Source organism: Streptopelia decaocto (assembly GCF_964273445.1).
Source record: "Streptopelia decaocto genome assembly, chromosome: 4".
Lineage (NCBI taxonomy): Eukaryota > Metazoa > Chordata > Aves > Columbiformes > Columbidae > Streptopelia > Streptopelia decaocto.
The window spans coordinates 69,152,290-69,177,114 of NC_138658.1; the positions used below are offsets into that span (position 1 = coordinate 69,152,290).

General features: G+C 36.9%; 1 protein-coding gene across 1 annotated transcript in view; it reads left to right on the top strand.

The window, feature by feature from the left end:
* Positions 1-24,825, top strand: part of POLN (DNA polymerase nu) — a 104,946-nt gene that overhangs the window by 34,768 nt on the left and 45,353 nt on the right. The window contains exons 15-17 of the mRNA XM_082052182.1: positions 10,798-10,855; positions 12,391-12,468; positions 12,896-13,010. Of these exons, the coding sequence (XP_081908308.1) occupies positions 10,798-10,855; positions 12,391-12,468; positions 12,896-13,010 (251 nt within the window). The remainder of the gene's footprint in view (positions 1-10,797; positions 10,856-12,390; positions 12,469-12,895; positions 13,011-24,825) is intronic.

The window sequence follows — 24,825 nt, forward strand, 5'->3', positions numbered from 1 at the left end:
TATTCTGTAGTAACAAGAGCAGTTCAATCATGTATATACCTTCTCTGCTATTTTGGAATATCTTCGTATATATATAAAGAAAGATAATGTGCTTCTGTGCAGGAATCAACATACCAAATGCTTGCATTTTATTTCTGTAGGATAAGATAGGGAGTCTGTCATTATTTCTTCTACAAACTAAACATAAGCCCAGAAATACAGAGAGCAATTAAAATTAACAGCTCAAAAATTAAAGATTCTCTACAACTCAGAACAATATCAACTATTTTTAGTAAATTATGAAATATTGACTGTGGAGGTTGAGTTCCTCTTTCACTCTCCCTTAGTTTCTGGCTAAAAGCTCCTCAGAGAAGCTTGGGCTTGTAGAACTGGGAGAAAAATAGTTGCTGTAAAATTTTCCTATGCTAAAGAGATGATAGCACTGCATACTTCCACTTGTTTCACTAACATTTGAAGATACTACATTTCAATACACGATGTATAAATTAAATTGTCAGCACTTGAATGCCTGCTGCTGTTGAGTGGGCTTTATTAAAGCAGTTCGTTATATGCTGATTCATTTTATCCTTTGAATGGCCTTTACTAGTGATGTTTTGGGAATGCTGCTGGTAGAAGCCAAAGCTGTGTCCTGGTCACGTTTTAGAAATTCACGCTGGAATACAGCCAGTGCTACTGCCAGGTTATTGTTCTCCAATATGAATGTGTCTGGAACACATAGCTAGGAAGAAGCAAAATTAGCATCATCTTTGATCAACCCAAGTGATGTTTTAGCTCTGTAGCTTTCACTACCTATGAATTAAAAGGTGTTTTAAAGTGAAGTAATTAAAGTAATATCTATTACTTAGAATATAGTGTTACAGAAGTTAATCTATACACTGTGTGTCTCTTGGAATTTTACTGATTCCATGTGATTTTTCCAACAGTTTAAGTGCAATGTTAGCATGGTATTTTGGTTACAAGAAACTAGTGGTATTCACTTGTAACCTATCACAGCCAGTATCTTCCAGTGTTTATCTGTACAAATTTCAACTCCTGGCTGAGCACTTTTCATATACCTGACACTGGCATACACCAGCATCCCCTGAAGTCCCAATGTGGTCACAGCTGTTGTGCCTCCTTTCTGAGGAGATAAATAATGCCCGTGTCCTATGGATTCCACTTATTAGTTTAATTATTTGTGTGCCTGTTTGTTATGAAGTTGTCTGTTTGTAACTCTTATGAGTTAAGATTTTAGAAATTCTGCTTGAAGATATTCTTATTATTCATATGAAGTATTCCATTAGTGGGATTTTTAGATACACAATTTTTAGGAAAAACACTGAAAGCTTAAAGACTTATGTTCCGAGAGAACAATTTAAAAGAATTTAAAAAATCTCAGGCATACAAGTTGTATCTTGTTTTACAAACTCTCAAAAGTGAGAGCTATTAGTGTATTCCTCTAATGTCCTTTTTGCAAGGACAAATAAAAGTCTAATTCTGATCTCAGCATAGGTTTCATTATGTTTTAATGTAACAGAAGTATTTAAATAGTTTATTTTGCTATACAGTGTTCTCCTACTGTACCTTGTGCTTCTCCTCTTCTGTATCTCCGTCAGCAAAAATTGCTTCAAAAAATCTGGGAGTTCTGACAAGACAAAAGGGGGAGGAGACAGAAATGAAGAATGATAAGAATAGAATGGTTCATAGGGGAAGATCAGAAGTTAGGTGCAGCAAAAGAGACTTCGGCAAAAGAGACTTCAGCAAAAGAGACTTCTTGGGTGGTGCACTTTTCAGACAGTACTGATTTTCAAAAGCTTTGTCATGGGCATCCCAAAGTAGTTCAGGAAAATTATCTCTGTCTCTATTTATCCCTATCACATTCAGCATTCTCTGCTGACAGTTATTGTTTTTCTGTGACAATGAGTAGAAAATTTGCCAATTCTTTATTTCCTCATCATCCTTTCAGAAAACATCAGGAAATTTCACCCCCAGTTTTGAAGATGGGTGCACTCAGATTTGGAAGAATGATAAAGAAAAAAAATACTGGTTTGTGTAAGAGTCACTGAAGATAGGACAGGACAGAGGTCATCTTGTGACTCCCACATGGCCTTGTTGTCTTTCATTCTCCTGTGCAAACATGATCATCTGCTGGCTGTGGCTCTTAGGAACTTCTAGTTAAGGACCACTTCCATCAAATGAAGAACTGCCCTTTCCTCAGTGTGAGCAAAGAAAGAGACATTGGTTATTTGGGTTTCCTTTAACTCCTTCAGTCAGCCTCCTGTTCACAGTCTTTTGTAGCCTTTTAAGAGGAATTCCCTGCTAACATATGCTCAGTAAATTCCTCGATGTGTGGAACAATCTTGTATGAGATGCTAAATTTTACCGTTTTGTGAAACAACTGTTACATCTTTTCTTTAGAAAGTACATTTCCTCAGTCTGTAAATCTTGTCATTTTTCATGTCTTTAAAGGTCTAGTATTTGTGCTTTTGGGCGATGTTCACTTGACACTATTTACTTTAAAGCTATAATATACAGCTAATATACAACTAGTACAAAATTTACTAGCTCAAAATGCCACTCAAGGGGTTGTTATCTCTATGTCTTAGTCCTGTTTCTTCATCAAAACCAAATCACATCTTGGAGTTCATCCCAGAGTGTAATATCCTCCCATATTAATGAACGTTAGTTTAACAGAGCTTATGTTCAGAGTATAATTTTCTTTCAGGAAAATGAAATAAGTAATTAAACTTATTTTATATATGGGAAATAAAAGTGGTCTTTGTCTCTTTCAAAGATGCATAGAGCTGTGTTATAATACAAACTTTTCTTGCAGTGCAAAGGTCAGTTTTCTGTCAGTATATACCCAGGCATCCGGGCTGAACCCAGGATTTGACAAAACAATGTGTCACAGAACATGTCAAATCCATAACTTAAAATAACAAAAGATATTTTATTTTTCTAAAAATCACTCATCAAGTCCTTTCTCATGTGCTACTACAACAGTGTTACCTGAGGTCATTGCCAGATCTAAATTTCGAAGAATATGGCAGAAAGGAGATTAGTCATAGGAAATCAAATATGCTATGGCCATCTCTCTAAACTAAGAAGTCAGTATTTTTGGTTGCCCTTTTCTTCTTCCCTTGTTTTCACTTTGAAAGCTGCTTAAGCTTGTAGGAATTTGATGAATTACTTCTGCATCTCCCACCTGACTGACATCTAAAACCTGGATAATTCTGTGCTGCTGGGTAAGGCAAGAGGGGAGTGCATTACCTTTCAATGATTGTTTGCTGCTGAAAAGCAGTAACTGGTACCAACAATTAAGAAATCCTTTACCAGAAGTCTGTATGATTCTGTGTTTTTTTGACAAGGAAAATAGAGGTCTTTCCTTTGTAACTAGCCACTAGGTGGCAATTGCAGACAAGTCAAGATTTGCTTAGGAGTGCATGTACACACACACCAGGCTTGGATTGCTACGGTGACCTCGTTCATTTTCATTTTTTCTCTGTTTATTGAGCTACAAGCTGTATTTTAAAAATCAGATCTTCAGACTGTCTTGAAATTGTGTCTAATACAGAAGTCACGGAAAAGAACTGTTTGTTCCTTTACAGCAATAAATAAATGCTACTATGGACAATAATTAAATATGACAATTTTCCAACAGAGAAATCATGAAGGTGTTTTGTTTTGTTTGTTTGTTTTGTTTTTAAAAATTTCTGCTGTGTGATTTCTCATGTGTGAGCTGCCACCAGCTTTGGAGGTGACAGGCAAATTGAGTGAATTTGATGTTGTGAGTGCCCTCGGGGCCTGAAGTCCTGTTGTTGTGCATTGCAAGAATGCTTCTCTGGGCAGTGCGCAGTTTCCTTTGCTGTTTCTCCAGCAGCTTTGGCCTTTAACAAAGGAGCAAACAGAGTGTTGATGGTTAAGGAAGTAGCTCACTGAACCTTACTTACATTTCTTTTTCAAATCGATTAACTGAGCTATGAGAGCACAGTTTGTCAATAGGTGTGGTCCCATCGAGAGCAAGAAAAGAGAACTGAAAAAGATGAAAAAGGAGCGAGAAAATTTTGAAGAAGCAAATAAATGGGAAAAAATCCACAACAAGCATAAAGAGAAAAAAGTAATTAGAGATATAGAATATAAAGCTCAAAGGAGGTGTCAACTACCTATCTATTATCATTTAATGAAGTCTGGTCTTACAGAACAAAGTATTACTTCTTCTCCAAAAGTAATACAGTGCTAATCATCAAATGGATGCCATGAATTTAAAAGATTTGTGTTTCATTGCGTATAGCTGAGTTCTTGTTCAAACAGAACAGCTGTGGACTATTTTCGTAAACTTTCTGGAAAAGAAGATATTAACAGAAACTCCAGAAACTTTTTGACTTGTAGGACTTCAGTTTTTGCTGGATTGCAGCATTTCGTGAGATAAACTAGAATTTTATCACTCTGAACTTTTTTCAAACAGAAGAGAAAAATCTTTGTTTTTCTCAAGTATTAGGAAATGATTGATTTCCTGAAGCAATAGCTATTACACTAATCAAACTGACAAGATCACAGTCCCAGCAAATATTCTTGCCTTCAAGAAATGCAGCTAGTTTTCGCTATTTGCTGGCATTGGGAGCCACAGGGAGACAATATTTAATTTCTCTTTTGTCTTTATTTTACTCTGGTGTTTGGTACTATGCCTCAGTGTAACAGCAGGTGGATTAGTTGCCACATCAAAGGATTTATAACATCATAACTTTACCCGGTCTAACTGTTTCCTTAGATCTGTTCAGTCTGACTCCTTGGCTGCTTTTGATCTTCCCACATGACATATCCATACTATATACGTTGATGAATGGATGCTCTTATCACAGTAGTAAGTTTTGTGTCTGTTCTTATTTTTAAATAAGTCTTTAGATCAATGCAGGAATTAATCAGAATCAAATGTCAATAGAATAGTCTGCAGCCACTTACTGAAATACATGGGAATGCATGTAACTTACTGTTTCTGTATTTGTGTTTGTTTTGTTTTATTTTTTCCTGTTCCCCTCCTTGCAGTGTGTAGGTCTTCAGACAGACATATTCCATAGATACTTAGAAATGCAGATCTGGGCAGTTAGTAGATTAATGAGCCATTTTCTTGTAAAAAAAAGAATATATATATATATGGCTATAGATGACTTTGTATACATCTACAGACGTCTGTTTCTAAGGAATTACCAGGGTTGACTGAGGTTATTTGGTCAAAAAAATAGCAATTTATGCTACTGAAAATGTACATGGAGGGGAAGAGGAGAGGGAGGTATGGGTTAGCCGAATCAATATAAATAACTGAAAGGGGAATTTAACATAGGAAATATGATCAACAACCCTACTTGACATAGGGGAAGAAATTATTAAGACATACCACCAGCCTCTGTGAGTAGGTGAAGTCTAACTTTCCTCAATCAAAGGTGGTTTATCCAATATATATCTGTATAACTGTAATCATGTGAAAGGACCAAAATTATATACTGGTTTTAACCTAGGAAGGAATAAAAAAATCAATTGCAAATGTAGATGTAGAATTTTGGATACTAAAAATAGAAAGCTCAACAGAAAGTGTAACTGATTGAGAATAAACTCATTAAACCGGGAACTGTATATTCAGTTTCACTGACAACAAAAAGGTGAAAAAAGAAAACGTACAGCTGTAAGAGTGTAGGATTTTTTCAGCTTTCTACCAGTCATGATCTGAGGTTCAACAAGGCCAAGTGCTGGCTCCTGCACTTTTGTCACAACAACCCCAGGCAGCACTACAGGCTCAGGGAAGAGTGTCTGGAAAGCTGCCTGGCAGAGAGGGATCTGGGGGTGTTGATTGACAGCTGGCTGAACATGAGCCAGCAGTGTGCCCAGGTGGCCCAAAAGGCCAACAGCATCCTGTCTTGTATCAGGAATAGTGTGGTCAGCAGGACTAGAGAAGTGATTGTGCCCCTGTACTCAGCACTGGTGAGGCCCCACCTCGAATCCTGTGTTCAGTTTTGGGCCCCTCACTACAGGAAAGACCTCGAGATGCTGGAGAGAGTTCAGAGAAGGGCAGTGAAACTGGTGAGAGGTCTGGAGAACAAGTGTGATGAGGAGCGGCTGAGGGAACTGGGGCTGTTCAGCCTGGAGAGAAGGAGGCTGAGGGGAGACCTTATCACTGCAACTGCCTGAAAGGAGGTTGTAGCATGGAGGGTGTTGGTCTCTTCTCCCAAGTAACAAGTGACAGGACAAGAGGAAATGGCCTCAAGTTGCACCAGGGGAGGTATAAATTGGGTATTAGGAAAAATTTCTTCAGAGAGAGGCTTGTGAGGCATTGGAACAGGCTGCCTGGGGAAGTGGTGGAGTCACCATCCCTGGAGGTATCTAAAAAAACACATGTAGATGTGGTGCTTAGAGACATGGTTTAGAGGTGGACTTGGCAGTGTTAGGTTTACAGTTGGACTTGGTGATCTTAAAGGTCTTTTCCAACATACATAATTCTATGATTCTATGAAAACCATAAAAAATTGAAATTTTAATTTATAAAATCAGGTAGTTCTTATTAATTGTGTTGCAGGTTTACCAAAATTATTTATGAAGCTTGCATGTTCATTTTTTCATGCTTTTTCCATAGTTGAAACAATAAAATTATTTTTCTCAGAGCTTGCATTTTACAACATGATGCACCAACTGACTGCAATTTCTACAAAATGTTTGTTTCTATCTTTAATCTTTGAATTTTAATGTTATGCTAAAAGTGTAGGTTTTATATATATTTATACATATATATGTATTTTCAAATTAAAAAATGAAGCCAGAATATTTCTGTGGCTTTCCACTGCCTCATACTGTTGAAGACTTCAAGTCTATCTCAGTCAGCAATCATATGAAGTAGAGAGAAGGCAATGGGCTGTCACTGGGATGATACTTAGACTAATCAGTTACAGTAATGTTATAAAACTAGAGTAATAGAACCACAAGATAGTTGAGTTTGGACAGAACCGCTAGAGATAGTCTGATCTAACCCTGCTCAAAGCACAGTCCACTAGAGCAGGTTTCTTGGGATCATGTCTAGTCAGGATTTGAATAACTCCAAGGATGGAGGCTTCACCACCTCTGTGTGCAACCTATTCTGATGTTTGACCACTCTCAGAGTCTAAAAGTGGGTTTTTTCCTTATGTTGAACAGAATTTCCTGTGATTTTTTTTGTGACCACTGCCCCTTGTCCTGTGACTGGGCAGCAGTGAGAAGAACCTGGCTCCATCTTCTTCACACCCTCCCACCAGGCATTCTGAGCAGAGTGGGAAGATCGCCTCTCTTGACCTGCTGATGGCATTTTTTTCTTTTGCAGCCCCGGATGCCATTAGCTTGCCTACATACAAAGGCTCATTGCTGATTCATGTTCAACTTGTTTTTCACCAGGGTCCACAGTTCTTCTTCGGCAAAGCTGCCTTCCAGACTGTAAACTCTTAAGAGATCCTGATGGCCCATTTGTCCAGACTCTTGAGGTCCCTCTGAATCGCCAAGCAGCTGTCTGATGTATCAACCACTTCTGCCAGTTTTGCATTGTCTGCTGTCTTGCTGAGGTTGCACTCAGTCCTGTTACCCAGGTCATTGATGGAGGTGTTGAGCAGTATTGGTAACTCCAGCAGTGCTTGGCCTCCAGATAGTCTTTGTGCCACTCATCAAAATCCTTTGGCAGTTCAGCCAGTTTTCAGTCCGCATCACTGTCCACTTATCCACCTTGTACTTCATCAGCTTGTCTATGGGGCTTTCATGAGAGATTGTTTTGAAAGCCTTGCTAAAGTCAAGGTAAACAACATCTGCTGTTCTCTCTTCATCCACCACCACTTCATTGCAGAAGGTTCGTTAAGCACGATTTCCCCTTTGTAAATCCATGCTGATTACCCCAGATCATCATCTTGACTTTAATACGTTTGCGAATATTTTCCAGAATCATTTGCTCCATCACCTGCCCAGGAACTGAGGACAGGCTCATTGGCCTGTGGTTTTCTGCATCCTCCCTCTTGCCCTCCTGGAAGAAAGGAGAGACACTTTCTTTCTTCCAGTGCTCAAGAACCTCCCCTGATCATCACAGCCTTTCAAACATAATTGAATTGAAACACAATTAATTCAAACACAATTAATTGAAACTGAGACCTTGGCTTCATTTATCCTTCTAACCATTGGAACCTTTGGAAATGAATTCTGAATTATGGCATTTTTTAAAATTTTTATTTATTTTTTTTTTAAACAGTGCTAGGGTTTTCTTGTTAATCATTCACTAGAATAGTTGGATTTTTTTTTTCCCTCACTCAAAAAATTGAGAAAAGTATTAATATTTCACGTTCACAAACAGCTTTTCCATCACACTGTTTCCAGTATATTCCTTCTTGGTATTAAAGCATAGTTGTTCAGAGAGAGCAATTTTGTTTCTCTGTAACTTCTAACAAGGTGTGAATGCCCTTTTCCAACAATAAGGGATAACAGTCCTATTTCAGATTAGATCTGTGAAGGTTTTGCAGAAAGGTACTTGAAATAAATACATAAAAGCACAAATATGGGCTGTATTATGTAGTCCAAGATGATAATAGTCATTTACCAAAGCCACATCAGTCTTCTGTTTTTCATCCATTGAAATTGTCACCGAATTTTCAACTCTAGCAGAGGAAAGCTATCCATTTGGAAGACTCTTGAGATTGTCTCCGTATTTCTGCATCCTTTAAAATATCTAAAGTAAATTTATCTTGTCAAATTTCATAATCTAAATCTTAGAAAACATTATCACCAAGGGAATCTTAGGTCAATTGGTTAATAAGTATGTGTCATATACAGATAGATTGAACTACCCACTGGAGATTCTTTGTCCACTGACTGTGGAGGGATTCTGGACAGCCAGCTTAGGCCAACAACTCACCTAAAGACATCTAAAATTAGATGAGGGGAATCTATTAAGCTATTCCAGTAACTTAAAGATGGGCATTACCAGTTTCATGTTTCTTGAGTTACCTCTTTTCTGAAGATTTATTCAAACTATGAGTTGTTAACTAATTAACCAGTGAAAGTACATTTTGCACTTGCAATTAGTGTTTTTCAGAATTATTAGTAACACTCCTAAAATTGCATTAAAAGCAGACTTTCTGTATATGCTGTCAGTGAAAACCAGATGGCAATATAGTGATTTATATTTACCATTGTAGATAGATATAAAAATATTATTTATTTCACTGTGTTCAAGATTTTGAGCATAATGGGTTAAGGAACAAGAATCAATGACAGTAACTATAAACAACTCTTAGACCTGTGCTGAATGTTTTCTTCTTAAGTATATGTCAGTACCAGTATAGAGCCCAATGAAAGGTCCATACAATGATCTCTACCATTGAAATGGTTCAAGTCAGAATTAAAATGTTGTGATTTTTGGTTTTTAAATGTGTAAAATTAGGCTACCGCATTCATATCCAGGTACATAAGAATCTACTGGGTTCCATTTAAACTGCACATCGTTCATACAAACAAGCACTGATCCTCCCCAATATGTTATTGATACAAATCAATAGTTCTCAATAGTAATGGTAGTTTTGTGCACAGATTAAATATCCACTTATTTCAAAATATGGTTACTAACGTTACAGTAAGCATCGCCACAGCTGTATTCTAGAAACTGAAGAGTAGACTACGAAAGATGGCAAGGGTTTCTTCTGGGTCAAACTTTGTATTGATGAATCGAGAGCAGTGTTCCTAGTTTACCCATGCTGTGAAAATATTATGTATGTTCAGTAGTAGTTTCCTGTCTCTCTGTGTGTGGTGCTGTGGTGGGTGCTCAATACCTTTGATTGTAGACCTTTAAGGCTGATACCAAGGCTGGAAATGATACTGTTCTGTTTCGTAGGTTTTGTTCTTTTACTACTGCTTTAAATTTCAATGGCTTTTGCAGTGTGATTACATCCCTCTCAAGTTTAAAATAGCAATTTTGAGCTCAGAATTACATAGAAAATGATTGTTCTGATTTGGAAATTATATGGCACTATTCCCATCTCCTGAATTCACAGTATTACGTAATATCAGTTTGCTTGTCTAATTCTTGAACCACTTAAAAATTAATTACATGGAATTATGAAAATTGAGCTTGATACACATTATCTGTTGTCGTGTGTTACCTTTCTAGATGAAGAGGTATAATGACACAAAATAACACAAGGAAGCTATCGTGTGTCATGTGTCTTGCTTTACTGGGGGTGTATGAACACAGATCTTTAAAGAAACAGCTTCGTTATTCCTCATCCTGCATGTTTGTTGATAAGCTTAGTTCTCACCTTTAACCTTGACTGATGTGGTGTAGTTAATAGAGCGCTCCTTCTTTATTTTATCATGCATTTCAAAAAAAGTGGGAATAGATATTGGAAACATTTCTAGAGGCTGAAGAAGAATCTGTTCCCTTAGCTTAAGGCTGGGTTCACGTGAATTCTTTTCCTGAGAGTAAAGCACCATATATAAAAAAAACCAGATTAAAATAAGAAGAAAATTATTTTTGTTTCATTACTAATAAAGTTCTATGGTGTAGCCAGTGATTAGGATTTGGAAAGATGCTGCCAGTGAGAAATTGCTCTTACAAGCTTCCAATTTTCAAGGAATAGCAAATATTCAAAAGTACAGGTACAGAAGTGTGAAGATTCCTTTGAAAGGCAAAGTGGTTAATCTTATTTATCATGTGGGAAAAAGCTGTTGGCATTAGTATCACTAATGTTCTTGTGCTGCTTATAAACTGTTCATAAACATGTTTGTATAAACTTCAACTCACTAAGCATATTTTTTAATTCTTATTTTTAGAACATTCAAGGTATCTCTAAACATCCCATTAGAATTACAAAGAAACAGTACATAAAAGGTAAACTATGTTTTGATTAACATGACAAGGCAATTTTATCTAATTATTTTACCAAGTTATATTAGATTTTAAAGCAAAGCAATAGCTTGAGCATTGAAGAATAGATTATTGATGCTTAGTTATACATTATCATTTAAACCGTTACATTTTGCTGTTTGTTACTGTGAAAAGTGCCATTTCAGCACTGATCTAAATAGTCACAGACTCTTAGATTTCTTTTTTGTTTCTCTTGACTATCTCACTGTTCCTTTTTCCAGATGAAATTATGCATCTTAACTCCGTTAAATATCCTAAAGGTGATTTTGTGTGCATTCAGCTCATAAGGCTTCTCCGGAGGAGGTGTTAAAGCTGCGTCATTTTAATCAAACTTACAGCTAAACACCAATAGATGTGTTGTTTTTGATAACAGAAGCAGATTTAAACCAGATGATTCAGAAAGAATCAAAGTAAAGTCTAGAGAAGCGTGACCCAAGTGATAAAGAGAGAAACCCACAAGAGTAAACTCAAATATAAGAGAGATTTGCCAGCATAAACTCTCCTTGAACAACCCCTGCAGCCATACCTGAGAAATGCTGCTCATTTGTCACACTTGGTTCTCGGCTTAGGGCAGGCTTGACTTTTCACAGCTATTCACTGCCTGCATTTGGAATAATACAGATGATAAAACACGAGTCTGTTGAAGGTGACGTAAAACTTATACAGCAGTTTTGTTTTATCTACCTGAGTCATTTTTATAAGTATTTTCAATAAGTTGTTATTAAAAATGTGTGAGCAGTGGCCGCGTAAACCTGAGCTGCTGTGCATGACTGTGGCACATGGGCCTTTCTGCAAACAGTCCCATCAGTTTTGGTAATGATATCTGTTTCTCAAAAAATTATTTCTTAAGTTTTTCATTCCTGTATCAAGACACACTTATTTTTTCCACTTTTACGCTGATGGGATTAATTCTGTTGTGTTTCAAACCACCATCCCTTTCTACGCCAAGACAAGTGGTATTCCAGATGCACTGATTTTCTAATACCTTCTCAAGACACATTATTGCTTTGTGATATTTAGGGGATTTCTGTCATTAGAATTTCGATGCCTACATCAGCTGTATGTTCTCAACATTGCATTCCCCTACCACTTGTAACTCAGAATTTGATTATTAGCACATTACTGCAGTGTGTTCAAAGATAAGAAAATATATGTTTTTGTTGATCTCTATAGACCCTTCCTTATCTGAATGCCTCCTTTAAGTGATCTGTGAATAATGTTAGTTATTGTGGGTATTTGTTAGCTGACATTTTGGAAAGGGTTTGGTTTCGAAAAAGGAGGAGAAGTAAGCGGTACTGAAAGGGTGGCAGAGATAAAGACATTGTACATGACTGATAAAAGAATTGTGATGCTGGCAGTTGGTGCTCTTCTACGTTGCCTATATTGCCATTTGTGTGGTTTTAGTTGTGTGTTTCGTATGTCATTTATAACCTCCTGTGGTTTGCAACACAATATTTTTGGACTGGGGTTTGGGACTTAAAAGTCTGTCTCCTCTCTAGGTAAAGAAGAGGAAATAGTAACTATTTCCCCAAGAACATTGTTTGTTTCAAAAAAAGGATACACATTTTTAGCAGCAGGTAGGATATTATAGATTATTATTCTCATACATATTAATGTTCACAGTTCTGTCAGCTCTCTTTCTCCTCTCCTTTGGATGACATTATATTTTACAAGGCTGTCAAACCCCTTCATATCAATTAATATTGTTATAGGATGTATACTCCTTAGCGTGCTCTGGAAGTGGATGATATGTAAGGCTTACTGATAGAAGCAAAGAGCTAATAAGATTAATTGACACCTGAAGATAATGAAGTAACCAGACACCTTGTGATCTGTGGCTGGAATGCAACTTCTTCAGGATAAACTTTTTACAGGCATCTGGGTTTTTTTTGAGTGTGAAGAAATTAACAGTCCAGGGTTGCATTTTATTTCTGATAGTCTGGTTAAAATGCAGATATGTTTTTATTTCAGATAACAGTTTTATGTTAATGCTCTGTCTTCTAGATTTTTCCCATATTGAGTTAAGGATCCTTGCTGACTTGTCATCTGAACCAGAACTTTTGAAACTGTTCCAAGAACCTGAAACTACTGATATCTTTTCCTCACTGGCTTCTCAGTGGTAAGAGAAAATGTTGTGGGTTTTTTTGACAGTACTTTAGACAAAATAGTAAGAATAACTTAAACTATTGTATTACTGCGTAATAATACCAAAATGCAGGATTTTGCTATAGTATCTATTGTTAATACTGTTTTAACACTGTGAATTATAATCCCTTTCTGTCTTTCTGAGCCTTTTCTCCTCCATACTGGTAATTATTGTATGTCAAAATGTTGCAGTCCAACTGACCAGTATAAGCCTTGTGACTATAATTGGTGCAGTAATATATTGTGAACAGTGCATACTGATAACTTTCTCATTGTGTTCACCAATTCTTTTTAAAAATCCAGAGCAGCTGTTAAGTAGGTTATCCAACTGAAAAACTGCAGAACAACTTTTCTCTGTAGAAGTAAAAGCATTTTTTGAAACCTGCTTGGTTATCCAGTAGAAGTATTGGGATCAAATTATTCATGTACAAGAAACAGAGAGACTAGTGGTCATGGGTTCCTTTGAACTCATAGGGTTTAGTGCTTCCATCTTCTGATGGATGATGTGATACCTGGAAAACGTGGTACTTCAGTAATTAAAAATAGTATTTCTTATCTCCATTCATAGGTTATTATTTACTGATCTCTTCAGCAGAGGAAAGATTAACTATCAAAAAAGATGGGATATTACTTACTTAGCTATTTAACGTTGTTTCTTATTTCTGTTTGTATCATGGTGAAGCCTAAAAATCTTACTTGAGACTGGGATGCCCCTTCAACTCAGAAGTGCATGAGCATTCAATAAGTGACAGAATAGATGTCAAGAAGCTTACAGTTTGAACAGATAGATCAGAAAAAGATTGAATAAAATGCTATAACATATAAGCAGATTGAACAGAATGATGTGCTGTAAATGTCATGTACTTTTCATATTTTCTCATTCCTTTCTGTCTTTTATCTCATTTTTTTGTTGGAAGTTTTAGCTGAAAATGAAAGCAAAAATAGGTATGATGAATTCATCAGCCCTGATCTAGCTCAATTACTATCCTACAGTTTCTAAATTTTTGCAGACATAGCCTTCCCAACCACAGTATTTCAACTCACTGCAATATTTGCTAATATACTCTGAAGTAGTACAAAGAAACAAAATGGAGCTCAAATTATAATTATGCTACTACTGACAGTGCTTGAACATGGGCATTGTTGGGAGGACACAACTCCAGGTCACAAACATCCCAATGAATATAGCCATGGAAAGATCAGCTTTCTCTTTGGTGTCACTTAGAAGCTTCTGTGGACATTATAATCAATTCTTAGCTCTAACATGGTATCACTAGAACCTCGTGATGGAGTTAAATCCTTATTTTAGTTTGGAGGTATATTGCAAATGTATGCATGAATATGAGTCAAATTTTGTCTCAACTCTGGGCAAGGCTCCAGGAATACCATTCTATTCAGCAACCTCACAGCTCTTGGCAGCTGTCAACCTCTTATAGTTTCTACACAGTAACTTTAAATTTAATGAAATATTACAGGCAAATATTTTTATCAGACAGAATTGTCATGGCGTGTCTACAAAATCATTACATAATGATTCTGCTGACTCTTCTTTTAAGTTTCAGGAAAGTTGATGCTTGGAAGTAACTTTATATCAAATCTATTACGACTGTTATTAATTACAGAAACACAAAGGGTGTGTTTAATCTCATCTAACCCTGGAAAGATTCATTTGACCTATTGTTGATGTTCCCTGTGTAATAAAATCAATCACACATTAAAAGTGTTGACTTATTACCATTGAGAACAAGGTATGTCTGGGATGGCCACCTCACACGCAGACATGGGTATTTTTTCTGACAACTTCAGTTCCTCCTATGGGATCAGCACTTAGTGAACTCACCTTGGGTGCTGGAATTTTGTCCTTATTTATTTAACACCAAAGAGAAGACATAAAATCACAGGCTTCAATAAACAACAAACTTTAAATCTCCTCTTGACGTCCTGATTTTCTCTGGGTCTTAATCCTTTAAAATCTGTGCAAGTGCTATACCAAGTGGCATACTAAATGGTTTATTCTGTTTGAAGGAATTGTTCTTTGTCGCTATTTGTGAATCTTTTCTAACACATTTTGAACAATTAGAAAACTTTGACAAAAATGGCTTTTTCTCTAAGAGATCTATAAAGAAAGAATTCATTTCTGAAGCTGCCTATCAGAAGAAAAAAGTTAATATCAGTGTCTGATAGCATTCCAGCTTCTGAATGCATGTCAGTTGATATCTTTTAGAAGTTTTCTGCATCTAAAATCCTTGGACTAATGAATATTAAATAATAAATAGTAAAGAATATATTATGGACAAAAATCTGAGCCACACTCCAGAGTCAAGCCAAGTTTTATACCAGTTTATTTGCTTTTTTTTCCTAAGCTTAGTGGCTTCTCCACTGAAATGCACCTGTGTTTCTTAGCTTGTCCTTCAGGCTAAAGCCTTCTATCTGAAATTCAGCCTTTTGAAAAACCTTTACAGGCTTTTTATAACATTTGGCAACAAATACACATGGTGGGCAGTTTCTGCAAAGAGGTTGGCTGTATGAGTTTCTGATTGAATTAAGATCTCTTATGCATAAAAGCTTTCCTTTCATTATTTCGTTAGGCATGCTCTATTGTGACTCAGTCTATTCCCAGGACCTTAGAGATTCATCTCTCTTGGGAACCTGTTGGATCTGCGTTTCTATTAAACATCGTTCATCTACAATCTTTACACTGGTCAACAGTGCAGTTTAGAGATGTATAAATGTATTATGGCTGTACATTACAGCAGATGGCTGAATGGAGGTACTAAACTTCATGCTGCAATTCAGTATCTTGTGCAACCCAATCCAACAAACTGGTGTTACCAAGCTGGTGTTACCCAGACACTTAATGCGAGTTTCTGGGTCACGTCGTGTTTGGTGTCATGTGTTTTATCTGTAAAGTGCTTTTTTTTCACACAGGAATAAAGTTCATGGAATTCATGGAATAAAATTAAAATGGTGTCTGTTAGCCCCTTTGTAATAGATTTGCTTCTATTGGCGGTTTTTGTCAGTGAAAATTCCAAGCTCATCTCTGCCTTGTACATTTGTCAGGCACTGGAACAGGCTGCCCAGGGCAGTGGTGGAGTCACTATCCCTGGAGGGGTTTAAAAGATGTTTAGACGAGGTTCTTAGGGACATGGTTTAGTGCTAGAGTTAGGTTATGGTTGGACTCGATGATCCTGAGGGTCTCTTCCAACTGAAATGATTCTATGATTATATTTTCTGGTCATCTAACATAATTCCCACAGCTAAAATTAAGATGATATAAATAGATTTCAATGTTCATTGGTATATGCTTAGTACTATTCCTACTGGTATCCTGTCCTGTCTGTAATAATGATCACATGCTATTACTAGCATGATCTTACAGCAAGTACTATGTTATGACCTATTTGCTACTGAACGGGAAAGTTTCAAGACTTGCCTAAACTTTTGAAAACTCATGATATAGTGGATTCCAGCTACCTGCTAGATCACCTTGTGTTATATTGTCTTGATGTCCTGTGACAGTTATAGTCCTTTGAAAGCTAAATCGTCATCCCAGTGCTGAAGATGATGAGAGCTCTCTTGGCAGCTGTCTGACCAGCTGAGAGACATAACTGCCATGAGACATCCAAATGACAACAAATCTCAAAATGAAATTGCTCTCACTTTTAAGCCTAGTTTTTACACAATAAATAAAAAATAAGTAATTGTATTTAAAATGCCATCGATGGCCATTTCTTAAAATCACTTTCAAAGACAGAGGCTGAAAAATAAGTTTACAGTCTTTTGGGTAGTCTGCAATTTCTTTCTTAATGGGAGGTACAGTGACTAGTAATCTCTTTCAAACTGTTCATTTATCACCCTTCTCAGTAGCCTGTTGTTCCTTTGTCATAGTATATACTCATATTGAACTTATTGCTTCAAAATCCAGGAAAAATATCTTGATTTAGCTAAGCACCTAAGCACACCATATATATGTGATTTTTGTCTTACCTGACTGACGCCTACTTTCCTGTCTGAGTGCTTTTTTGAACTGGGTTAGTGCTGCCTCAGAGTTCCTGTGGCTCAAGCGTTAAGTTCTATTTAAAATATTTGGATAAGTCCTCTCCCTGCTGCTTTAGAATCTGCCTTAGAGAACTGGAGATCCCTGGTTGTGATGAGCTCAGCTGCCTCCAGCAGAGCACAGGTATCTCCATCAAGGGTCATGAGGGCAGCATGGCCATACAAATGCAGCTGTATTATTTATGGCACCGGAACTAGCTTAGTCATTTTAATCTTGAAGATGTTGTTGCAGTGTTCCAATGTTTAATACAGATGTCTCTGATATCTGCAAATTACATTTGCTTCCTATATTTTAGGCTCCCAAACCTGAAATAGAATACAAAACCCAACGCTGGGTTGCCAAGCTCCGTGTACAGTGCCAAAGTATGCATCTCCAAGAGTGAAAAAGGCCATGTGCTGACCGCAGAGCAATCTAAGAGAAGTTAATGAGAAATTCTAAACACAGAATTTTGCATTTGAACTTCTCTTAGAAAGCTGAAACAGAACGACAAGGACAGCCAGTGGTCCAAAGTCTATACCTGAAGATACCTGCTAGATAGGTAGTGTTCTTTGGAAAAATGGAGCAGGATTCACTCTTTTCAAGTGCCTGTGGTGCCCAGCTTTTACATGAGAGCTAAGGTGCTTGGAGACCTCTGTTCAACTTTCTAAATCTTAGACTCTTCAACTCTACATCTCTCTCCACCTAGGGAAATACAAAGCAAGGTTAGAACTTCTACATTGCAACTGACATTCTGTTCAGCAAATACTGTAAAGTTGAAATAATGGGATTTGTTTAGTTGGGAGAAGATATGATTTAGGAAAAACATGATAAAATTCTTAAAATTTATAAAAGGTTATTGTAGAGAGTGAACTAAGCATAATGGACTTATGCTGTTGTAAGAGATGTTTCAATTAAAGAAATCTTTTGAGTTCTAAATGTAAATAAATATGGTGATGGGTTACCTATGAAGACTGTGGAATTTCCATCACTGAAAGGAATGAGACAATTAGACAAATATTTCCAAGGACAGCTGAGGTGACTCCTTAGTCTCTCTCACAACCATATTTTTATGATGCTATGATTTTATTGCAGATTTCTCAAAACATTCAGTTGGTAAAGGTCTTTCTTTATTTCAGTGCCATTGGGGGGATTATTTGTTTTTTACTTAGTGATTGTTTAATTCTGTTTCTTACTATTAACTACAGGGACAAAAGTCAAAGATCTATGATTCTCACCTGAGTAAATAGAATAGTGAGTACATTCATGTTCGCTTTCCTTCTGAACTCATGTATTATGCTTTTTTTTGTTGCTGTTTTGGGGTGGCTTGCAGTTAGAGCATTCTTTAATGGCATGTCACTGCAAGGTGTGAATCTCACCAGGTGAAGTGGCAACTGAGTTGCTGTTCCCCAGTAGCAACTGTTTCAGGACGGTACCTCCTCCATCTTATATTAAGAAAAACCAATAAATCCAAACCTGATAGCCAGAAGCTATCAGCGTGAATAATGACGTAATCAAATTACATCTCCTAGATTGGGTCCTCCAGGAATCAAGGGGAGGTCAGGTGGGCTCAGAATGAGTCTATGATGAGCATGTCTACAATGTAGAATTTTGGGAGCCTACTGAACTGTCAGGGAGGGAATTGTTCCCTGAGGTGCCCAGAGATTTCAAGGGCATCCAGGATTAAGGGGCCACTTAGTAAAGTGAAAGGTGTTGGCTCACTGTGTTGGATCTGAGCATCCATATTCATTTCTTGAATTTTGTCTAGGCCTCACAGTAAATTGTTTGCAATATGATCTAATTGGGAACATAAATCTGTTACTACTATAAACTGTGTGTTTTCATTTCCGTGAGAGCAGAAAAATAATTTTCCCTGTGGACAAACTTTTCCAGGTGGTGATAAATTACCTAAGCATTTTCTGTCACATATTCTGTGTCACTATTTGTCTGTTGAACCAGTGTAATGGTCTGTGCCTCAGAAACATCCCTTTATAGATAAGACTGTTGGACAGTTGTAACTTAGCATTTTACCTTTTGTACTCTGTAACTCTTTTCAGTTATAGCATATGAATCGGAGAACATACAGAAAGTTTGCCAGCCCATATGCAATCAGTTTCCCATATACTATGCAGCTAAAGAATAAGAGAGTAGAGCAATTTTTATAATGTCTATTAAAAATACTTATGTAGTACTATGCAGTAGAGGAATAACTCTAATACTGTTCAATATGCAGATGTGCTGTGTATTAAAATATAATTACCTGAATAATCTGTGAACTGCCGCCATTCCACTGTGAAAACAGGCATTATCTTTAGAGTATTAATTTTTACCTATAAACTATAATTTAACCTGTACATATTAATTGCTGATGGTTAATTAAAGTAACGGGGTAATTAGTGGGTACTCTTTAACCGTGGTATTTACTCTGATTATACCAAAGATAGGATGATTTGTGACAGTTGTGTACAATGCTTATGCACAAGGCTGTGCTTGAAAGAAGGCTGGGGAATCTGATAGTCGCCTAGTTGCTGCTGTTTCACTCTGAGATCTGAGTTTTGAAAAACCAAACCACAAAATATTCCCTTCTCTCTCATCTGTCATCTGCTTCCTCATATTCATGCCAATAGTGCTTTTATTTGTGTGATGGTCTAAAACAGAGTGAATACATATCCTTCCAGGTGTTGAATTTACCTGTTAGTAAGGACTGGACATAATAAATGTTCACCTGAGTCTATGTGGCTTTCAGAGAGTTAAAAAAAAATGACTGCAGAAGAAGAATACTTATATTGTTATTGCTTTGTAGCAATGGCAGTTAATATCTAAAATAAGGAAGTGTGTAGTTGTCATAGAATTCCAAGGGATTTATAAATTCTTTAGCACTAATCGTTTTGAAAAACATTCCTTTTTTATAACGTGGGCTCAGTTGGCTCACACTTTAAGATGTGGAAGAGTCTTTAGCTTACACTATTCTTCCAGAAATAGAGGAGCTTGGACACTTTATTTCCCATAGTCTTGGGAACCGTAGGCTGTTTATAAAATGTACTGAACATGTAAGTCCATCTTTCCTCAGCTGACATGTATGTGGGATCACAGTAATATCGGTTGTGAACCATTTTAAAAAGAGACAGACATGCCAATTTTGGAAATTACTTGAGAAATAGCCAAGAGAGAAACAAAGCACAGAACTACTTGGGATGACTGTATCGGAAGGACAAAAGTGTTTCGGTTTTGTTGGTTTTGGTTCTTTTTTTAACCAGATTTAAAAGGCCACATTGCGGAAAGGTTTGTTTTGTTCTTCGCAGACTGTCTTCCTCCAGGAAGTGGGGATATTTCACTTCTCTACCACCCGCCAAGCAGGGGGCTCAAGGAACTAATTATATCTAATCATGGCAAGGTGAGCCAGACTGTTGTGCGCTGGCAGTTGGTCCAGCAGGAACTATGTGGCAAAACAGAGACACTTGTTTTTCCAGCCTCTTGGCAATTCAGGATCCTTCCTGACAATAGCTCTATCTGTTGATATCCTGCTGAGTTCTGAAGAACACAGGAAATAAGCAGAGGTATTTTGGATATTCCTAAAATAAATCAAAATAAGTCCCTGTGGGCTGAATCATACAAAAAGATAGTGTGCAGGGTCTGTTTGAAAAAGATAAGGTCAAGTATGCACAAATGCTTGGTGGTAGGCTGACTAAATATATACACACTTGCCCATACCTATTTTATACAACCTTGTTTCAAATACATTCAGTGTCAAATAGGTTAAAGATTCATCCTCAGCAAAACATTGTCTTTTTTTTATCTTACCTCATATAAATGTTCGATATAGCTGACACTGAATTCAGTTAAGCTGCCTACTCCCTTGAATAGCAACAGCAAAGGCCCATAAATCAGGAATAAGTTAAATACATTTTTGAGAAGTGAAAACCACACCTGTAGCTAAATGGTTTTTAAACAGATATGCATATTTGTGCTTCCGTATTAATTTTATGAAAACATTATCAAGAAGCTCTTGAAAGAGCCATTATTAATCAGGAGATGTCACCTGGGTGTTTGTGAGGTAATTAAGGAATAATGAAATAATCATGTTTATCCAGGTGGACTTGTAGCAAGCAGACAGGAAGCGCTTACGCTCTCCTCCCATCCCTGTTAGCAGATCTGTGGTTACGAGATGCAGCTGCATGTTTACACAGCTCCCTTTCCTCTAGTTGGACACCTCTCAATTTTGTTAATTGTCTAAATAATGTGATATACCAATTTAGGACTCTTAGAACTCCATCTTTGTCTAAAGATTTTTAGGTACCCCAGGTTCTTTAATACATTTCTTATCAGATATTAGAATATATAGTCTATTGGATTTGTTCTCCAGTTTTTATGAGCTTAATGTCAAGTCTAAAATGAATTTGGGTTAATTCATTTCACTTCATACATTGCAAAATAATTAAATCTTTGGGGTTTTTTTGAGTTGCAATGAAGAAGAGACATTCCATGCCATTGAGCACATAGGACATCATGAGATATTTTGCAATATTAAGAAAAATTGTAAGCATACCTTCTCTTCACCATGGAGTACTCAGGGTTACTTCTAGAATCCTGCCTTTGAAGAGAGCGGAGAAAAGCTTTCATGGTGTTATATGGCAGTCCCCTTAACATCCCTGCGGGAGTCTCTATTTTGAAATACACGACTGTGTTGTGATCTATTGTGAACTATTGTGTATATTTTGATATATGACTATGTTGTGATCTTTCAGCTCTGAGGTTTGGCTGTGTAACTGAGCCGGTGTTGGTTTGCTGGAAATTTGGAGGTCCTCAACTTGGCACTATGTGCTAGGAGTCTCACTAAGCGTAAAAAGAACATTTCTCCCATTATCATTGGATTACCTGGTTTTGTAATACTGTTATAATTTTGAATTAGTTTCAAGGCTTCTGCTTATTTTTCTTTTGTGTAATAGATTCTGAAGAAATATTTTTTGCAGTATTTTTAACTCAATCATTATTAGTACTCATCCATTATCTCATTGTTTGTGTTATTTCTATTCTGATCAATATCTAAAATATCTCTCATTTTGTATTTTTGTTTTAATTCAGAGTATTACTGATAAAAAGTTGAGGAATCAAGAATTTGTTTCATGTATACAGTTCAGAGAGAGACACAATTTCAATTTGAATGGAAAGGCATGCTCTTCCAAATCAAGTCACAAGTGTTCTGTGACAGAAGGTCTAATCGTCAAGATACTACTCATTATGAATATGGTGTTTAATAATAAAGTGTTTGGTAGAATGGTTGTGAGTGAGTCTGTACCCCTTGCAGCTCCTGCAGCTGCATCATTGCGGATTTCTTAGGATTATTCTTGAGAAATTTTTTAAACCTATGAGGCACTATAGTATAAGCTTAAATTCCTGGCAGAATAAATGTGGTCTCTTGTGGCAGGAAAAGACCCTGGCAAGGTAACAGCATTTATTAAGAAACAGGCATTCATAAGAGAAGCTCTAAGAAAAAGTAAGGCAGAATCCCATTGCTGGTTAGTGCTTTATGCTTGGTAGGAGTATGTCTGGTCATATATGGGAGTATGAGACTAGAAGGAACTTTGGAGCCATAAAATTGTTGCAGGTGACAATGTCCTAAACTCCCTTTTGTAGATTAGTAGGTTCTCAGCTTAGAACTAGTTTTAACCTACATAATGCTGTCAAAGAGCTGTTGAAGATCCCATTCTTCTTCTGGCTAGAAAACTCCTTTTGCTTTCTACTTTATATTTATTCCTACTGTTTGTATACCTACAATTATTCTTGCCAATGTTGCCTATTGGCTTTATTAGCTCTCCTCATCCCCGAGTGTTTGCTTTGTATGAATATTAATACTTAAGGCAAGCAATCAACTGTTCTCAACCCTCATTCTTTAAGGAAGCAAGACGCTTTCATAGGTGACCTGTCATCAAAATACCTTAATTGAAGTAGTATTAGGAGCAGCTAGTTATGACTACATGGAATTCCATGTACGCTAAACTGTATTTCTTCTTGGCAAGGAAAATGAACCTCTGTGGCACTGACTGTTTCACTCATCTGCTTCAGCTACCAAAGCAGCTTGTTTAACTACAGCTCCAAAATCTCTGCACCAGAGCACAGTCGTGGGAATACTTGTATCGCAGTCCAGGAACATAACTTAATTTTGGAATAGCCATGAAACTGTGCTAGTAGAATGATGAATGACAGAAATAACAACTTGAGAGGCTACCTTTATTCTAATTAGTGCCAGAGACGTTCCTGGTGGCTGGCACTCAAAATCGGGGTTGGCAGATCGATTGTGATCATGGTTGTGGTTCTGGGCCCAATGGTTCCTGGGCACAGTTCCTGAATTAGCAAGTGCCAGGGGTTATTATCACCAGGCTGCTGGATGCAGCACCGTGTTTAGATGGTAAGAGAGTTTTAAAATATGGATGTGTGGTGGTGTTTTCCAGGTGGTGTTTCGTTTCCCAGTGCTGCTGAATATTTTTGGGCAGGTTTAATTTCTTAATATTGATAGAGTCAGTCTCTCCTTTCACATGGTTATTTTTTTTTCTCTATTCAGTATTCTGGTAGCCTACCACCACCAAATTAATTTTTCTTGAACGTGGTAAGGAAATCCTGTTAACTACACCAGATAAAATTTCACCAGTATATTGTACAGCAGTACTAGTATTGTTCTGTCATTGGAAATGGCTCACTTGACACATTGTGAAATTGCATTTGTTTTTCTACAGCCAAATCATGCTGTTTCCCAGTTGTTCCATGATAAATTATTACATCTTTTCTCTGTTTCCAATTCCTCTTCCCCTACTTTATGCAAAAGTTCTATACTTTAATTTTTCTTATTTGCAAATAAAGTAACTTGCAGAAAAGCAATAGTCCCAATTAGCCTTTAGACTCTGTGACAAGGTTTATTTCCCAAGCTGTGCAGCAGGAAGTATCCATTCATCATTCCTGGAGTCGGGAGCGGGGAGATGGTGTCAGGCTGCTGTCTCATGTTGTTCCTCTGCTGTGTTGGAGAAGAGTTTGTTGTGAAACATCTTGGAAGACAAGCTCTAAGATCTCTGTTTATTGCATTTCTGTTTCTCGTTTCTGTCCTATTATTACACTGACTTTGGGATTAGACAGTCTCTTACATCTGCTTGAAAACACTGTGATATCAGCTGTAATGGTATCCTCAGATTATGTCTTCAGTTTTGGCCTAGGAGTATTTAGCTTAGTGTGTCATTTAGCCTGGTAAACTTCATTACTTTAATTTGCATTTTGTGAGGCTAACAGATTAAATTGTTCTGAAGAAGCACCATTATTTAAATCAGGCTTGTTTGCATTAGGCAAAAAGCACTAATTCTAGACTGAGATTTTCATCTCTCCCTTTATAAACACCACTTGTGAAATGTGTCTGTTTCTTAATGAATGATTGTAGTAACTGTTACATTTTTGCATAATAAAAGAATTGTACTAAAGGGTACTGCTCCAAAGATTCTGACAGGAAACACTTGAAAATTTTGGCATTCACATAAATAATGTGCATCATAGCTGTAATAATTTTTGTTTTGCTTTTGGAATACCCTTGTTATGCAGCTCTGCCTCCACAAATGGGGGTTTAAATACATGTATATATATTTGAACGTCTCTGTTGAGATATAGGAGACATATCTAGGGTTTGGCTTGTGTTATTATATTTAATTATAGTATGTTTTTTCAAAGAGCATTCATGTAGTTTTTTAATTAGCTATTGCTTTCTCCACCTACTCCCTTG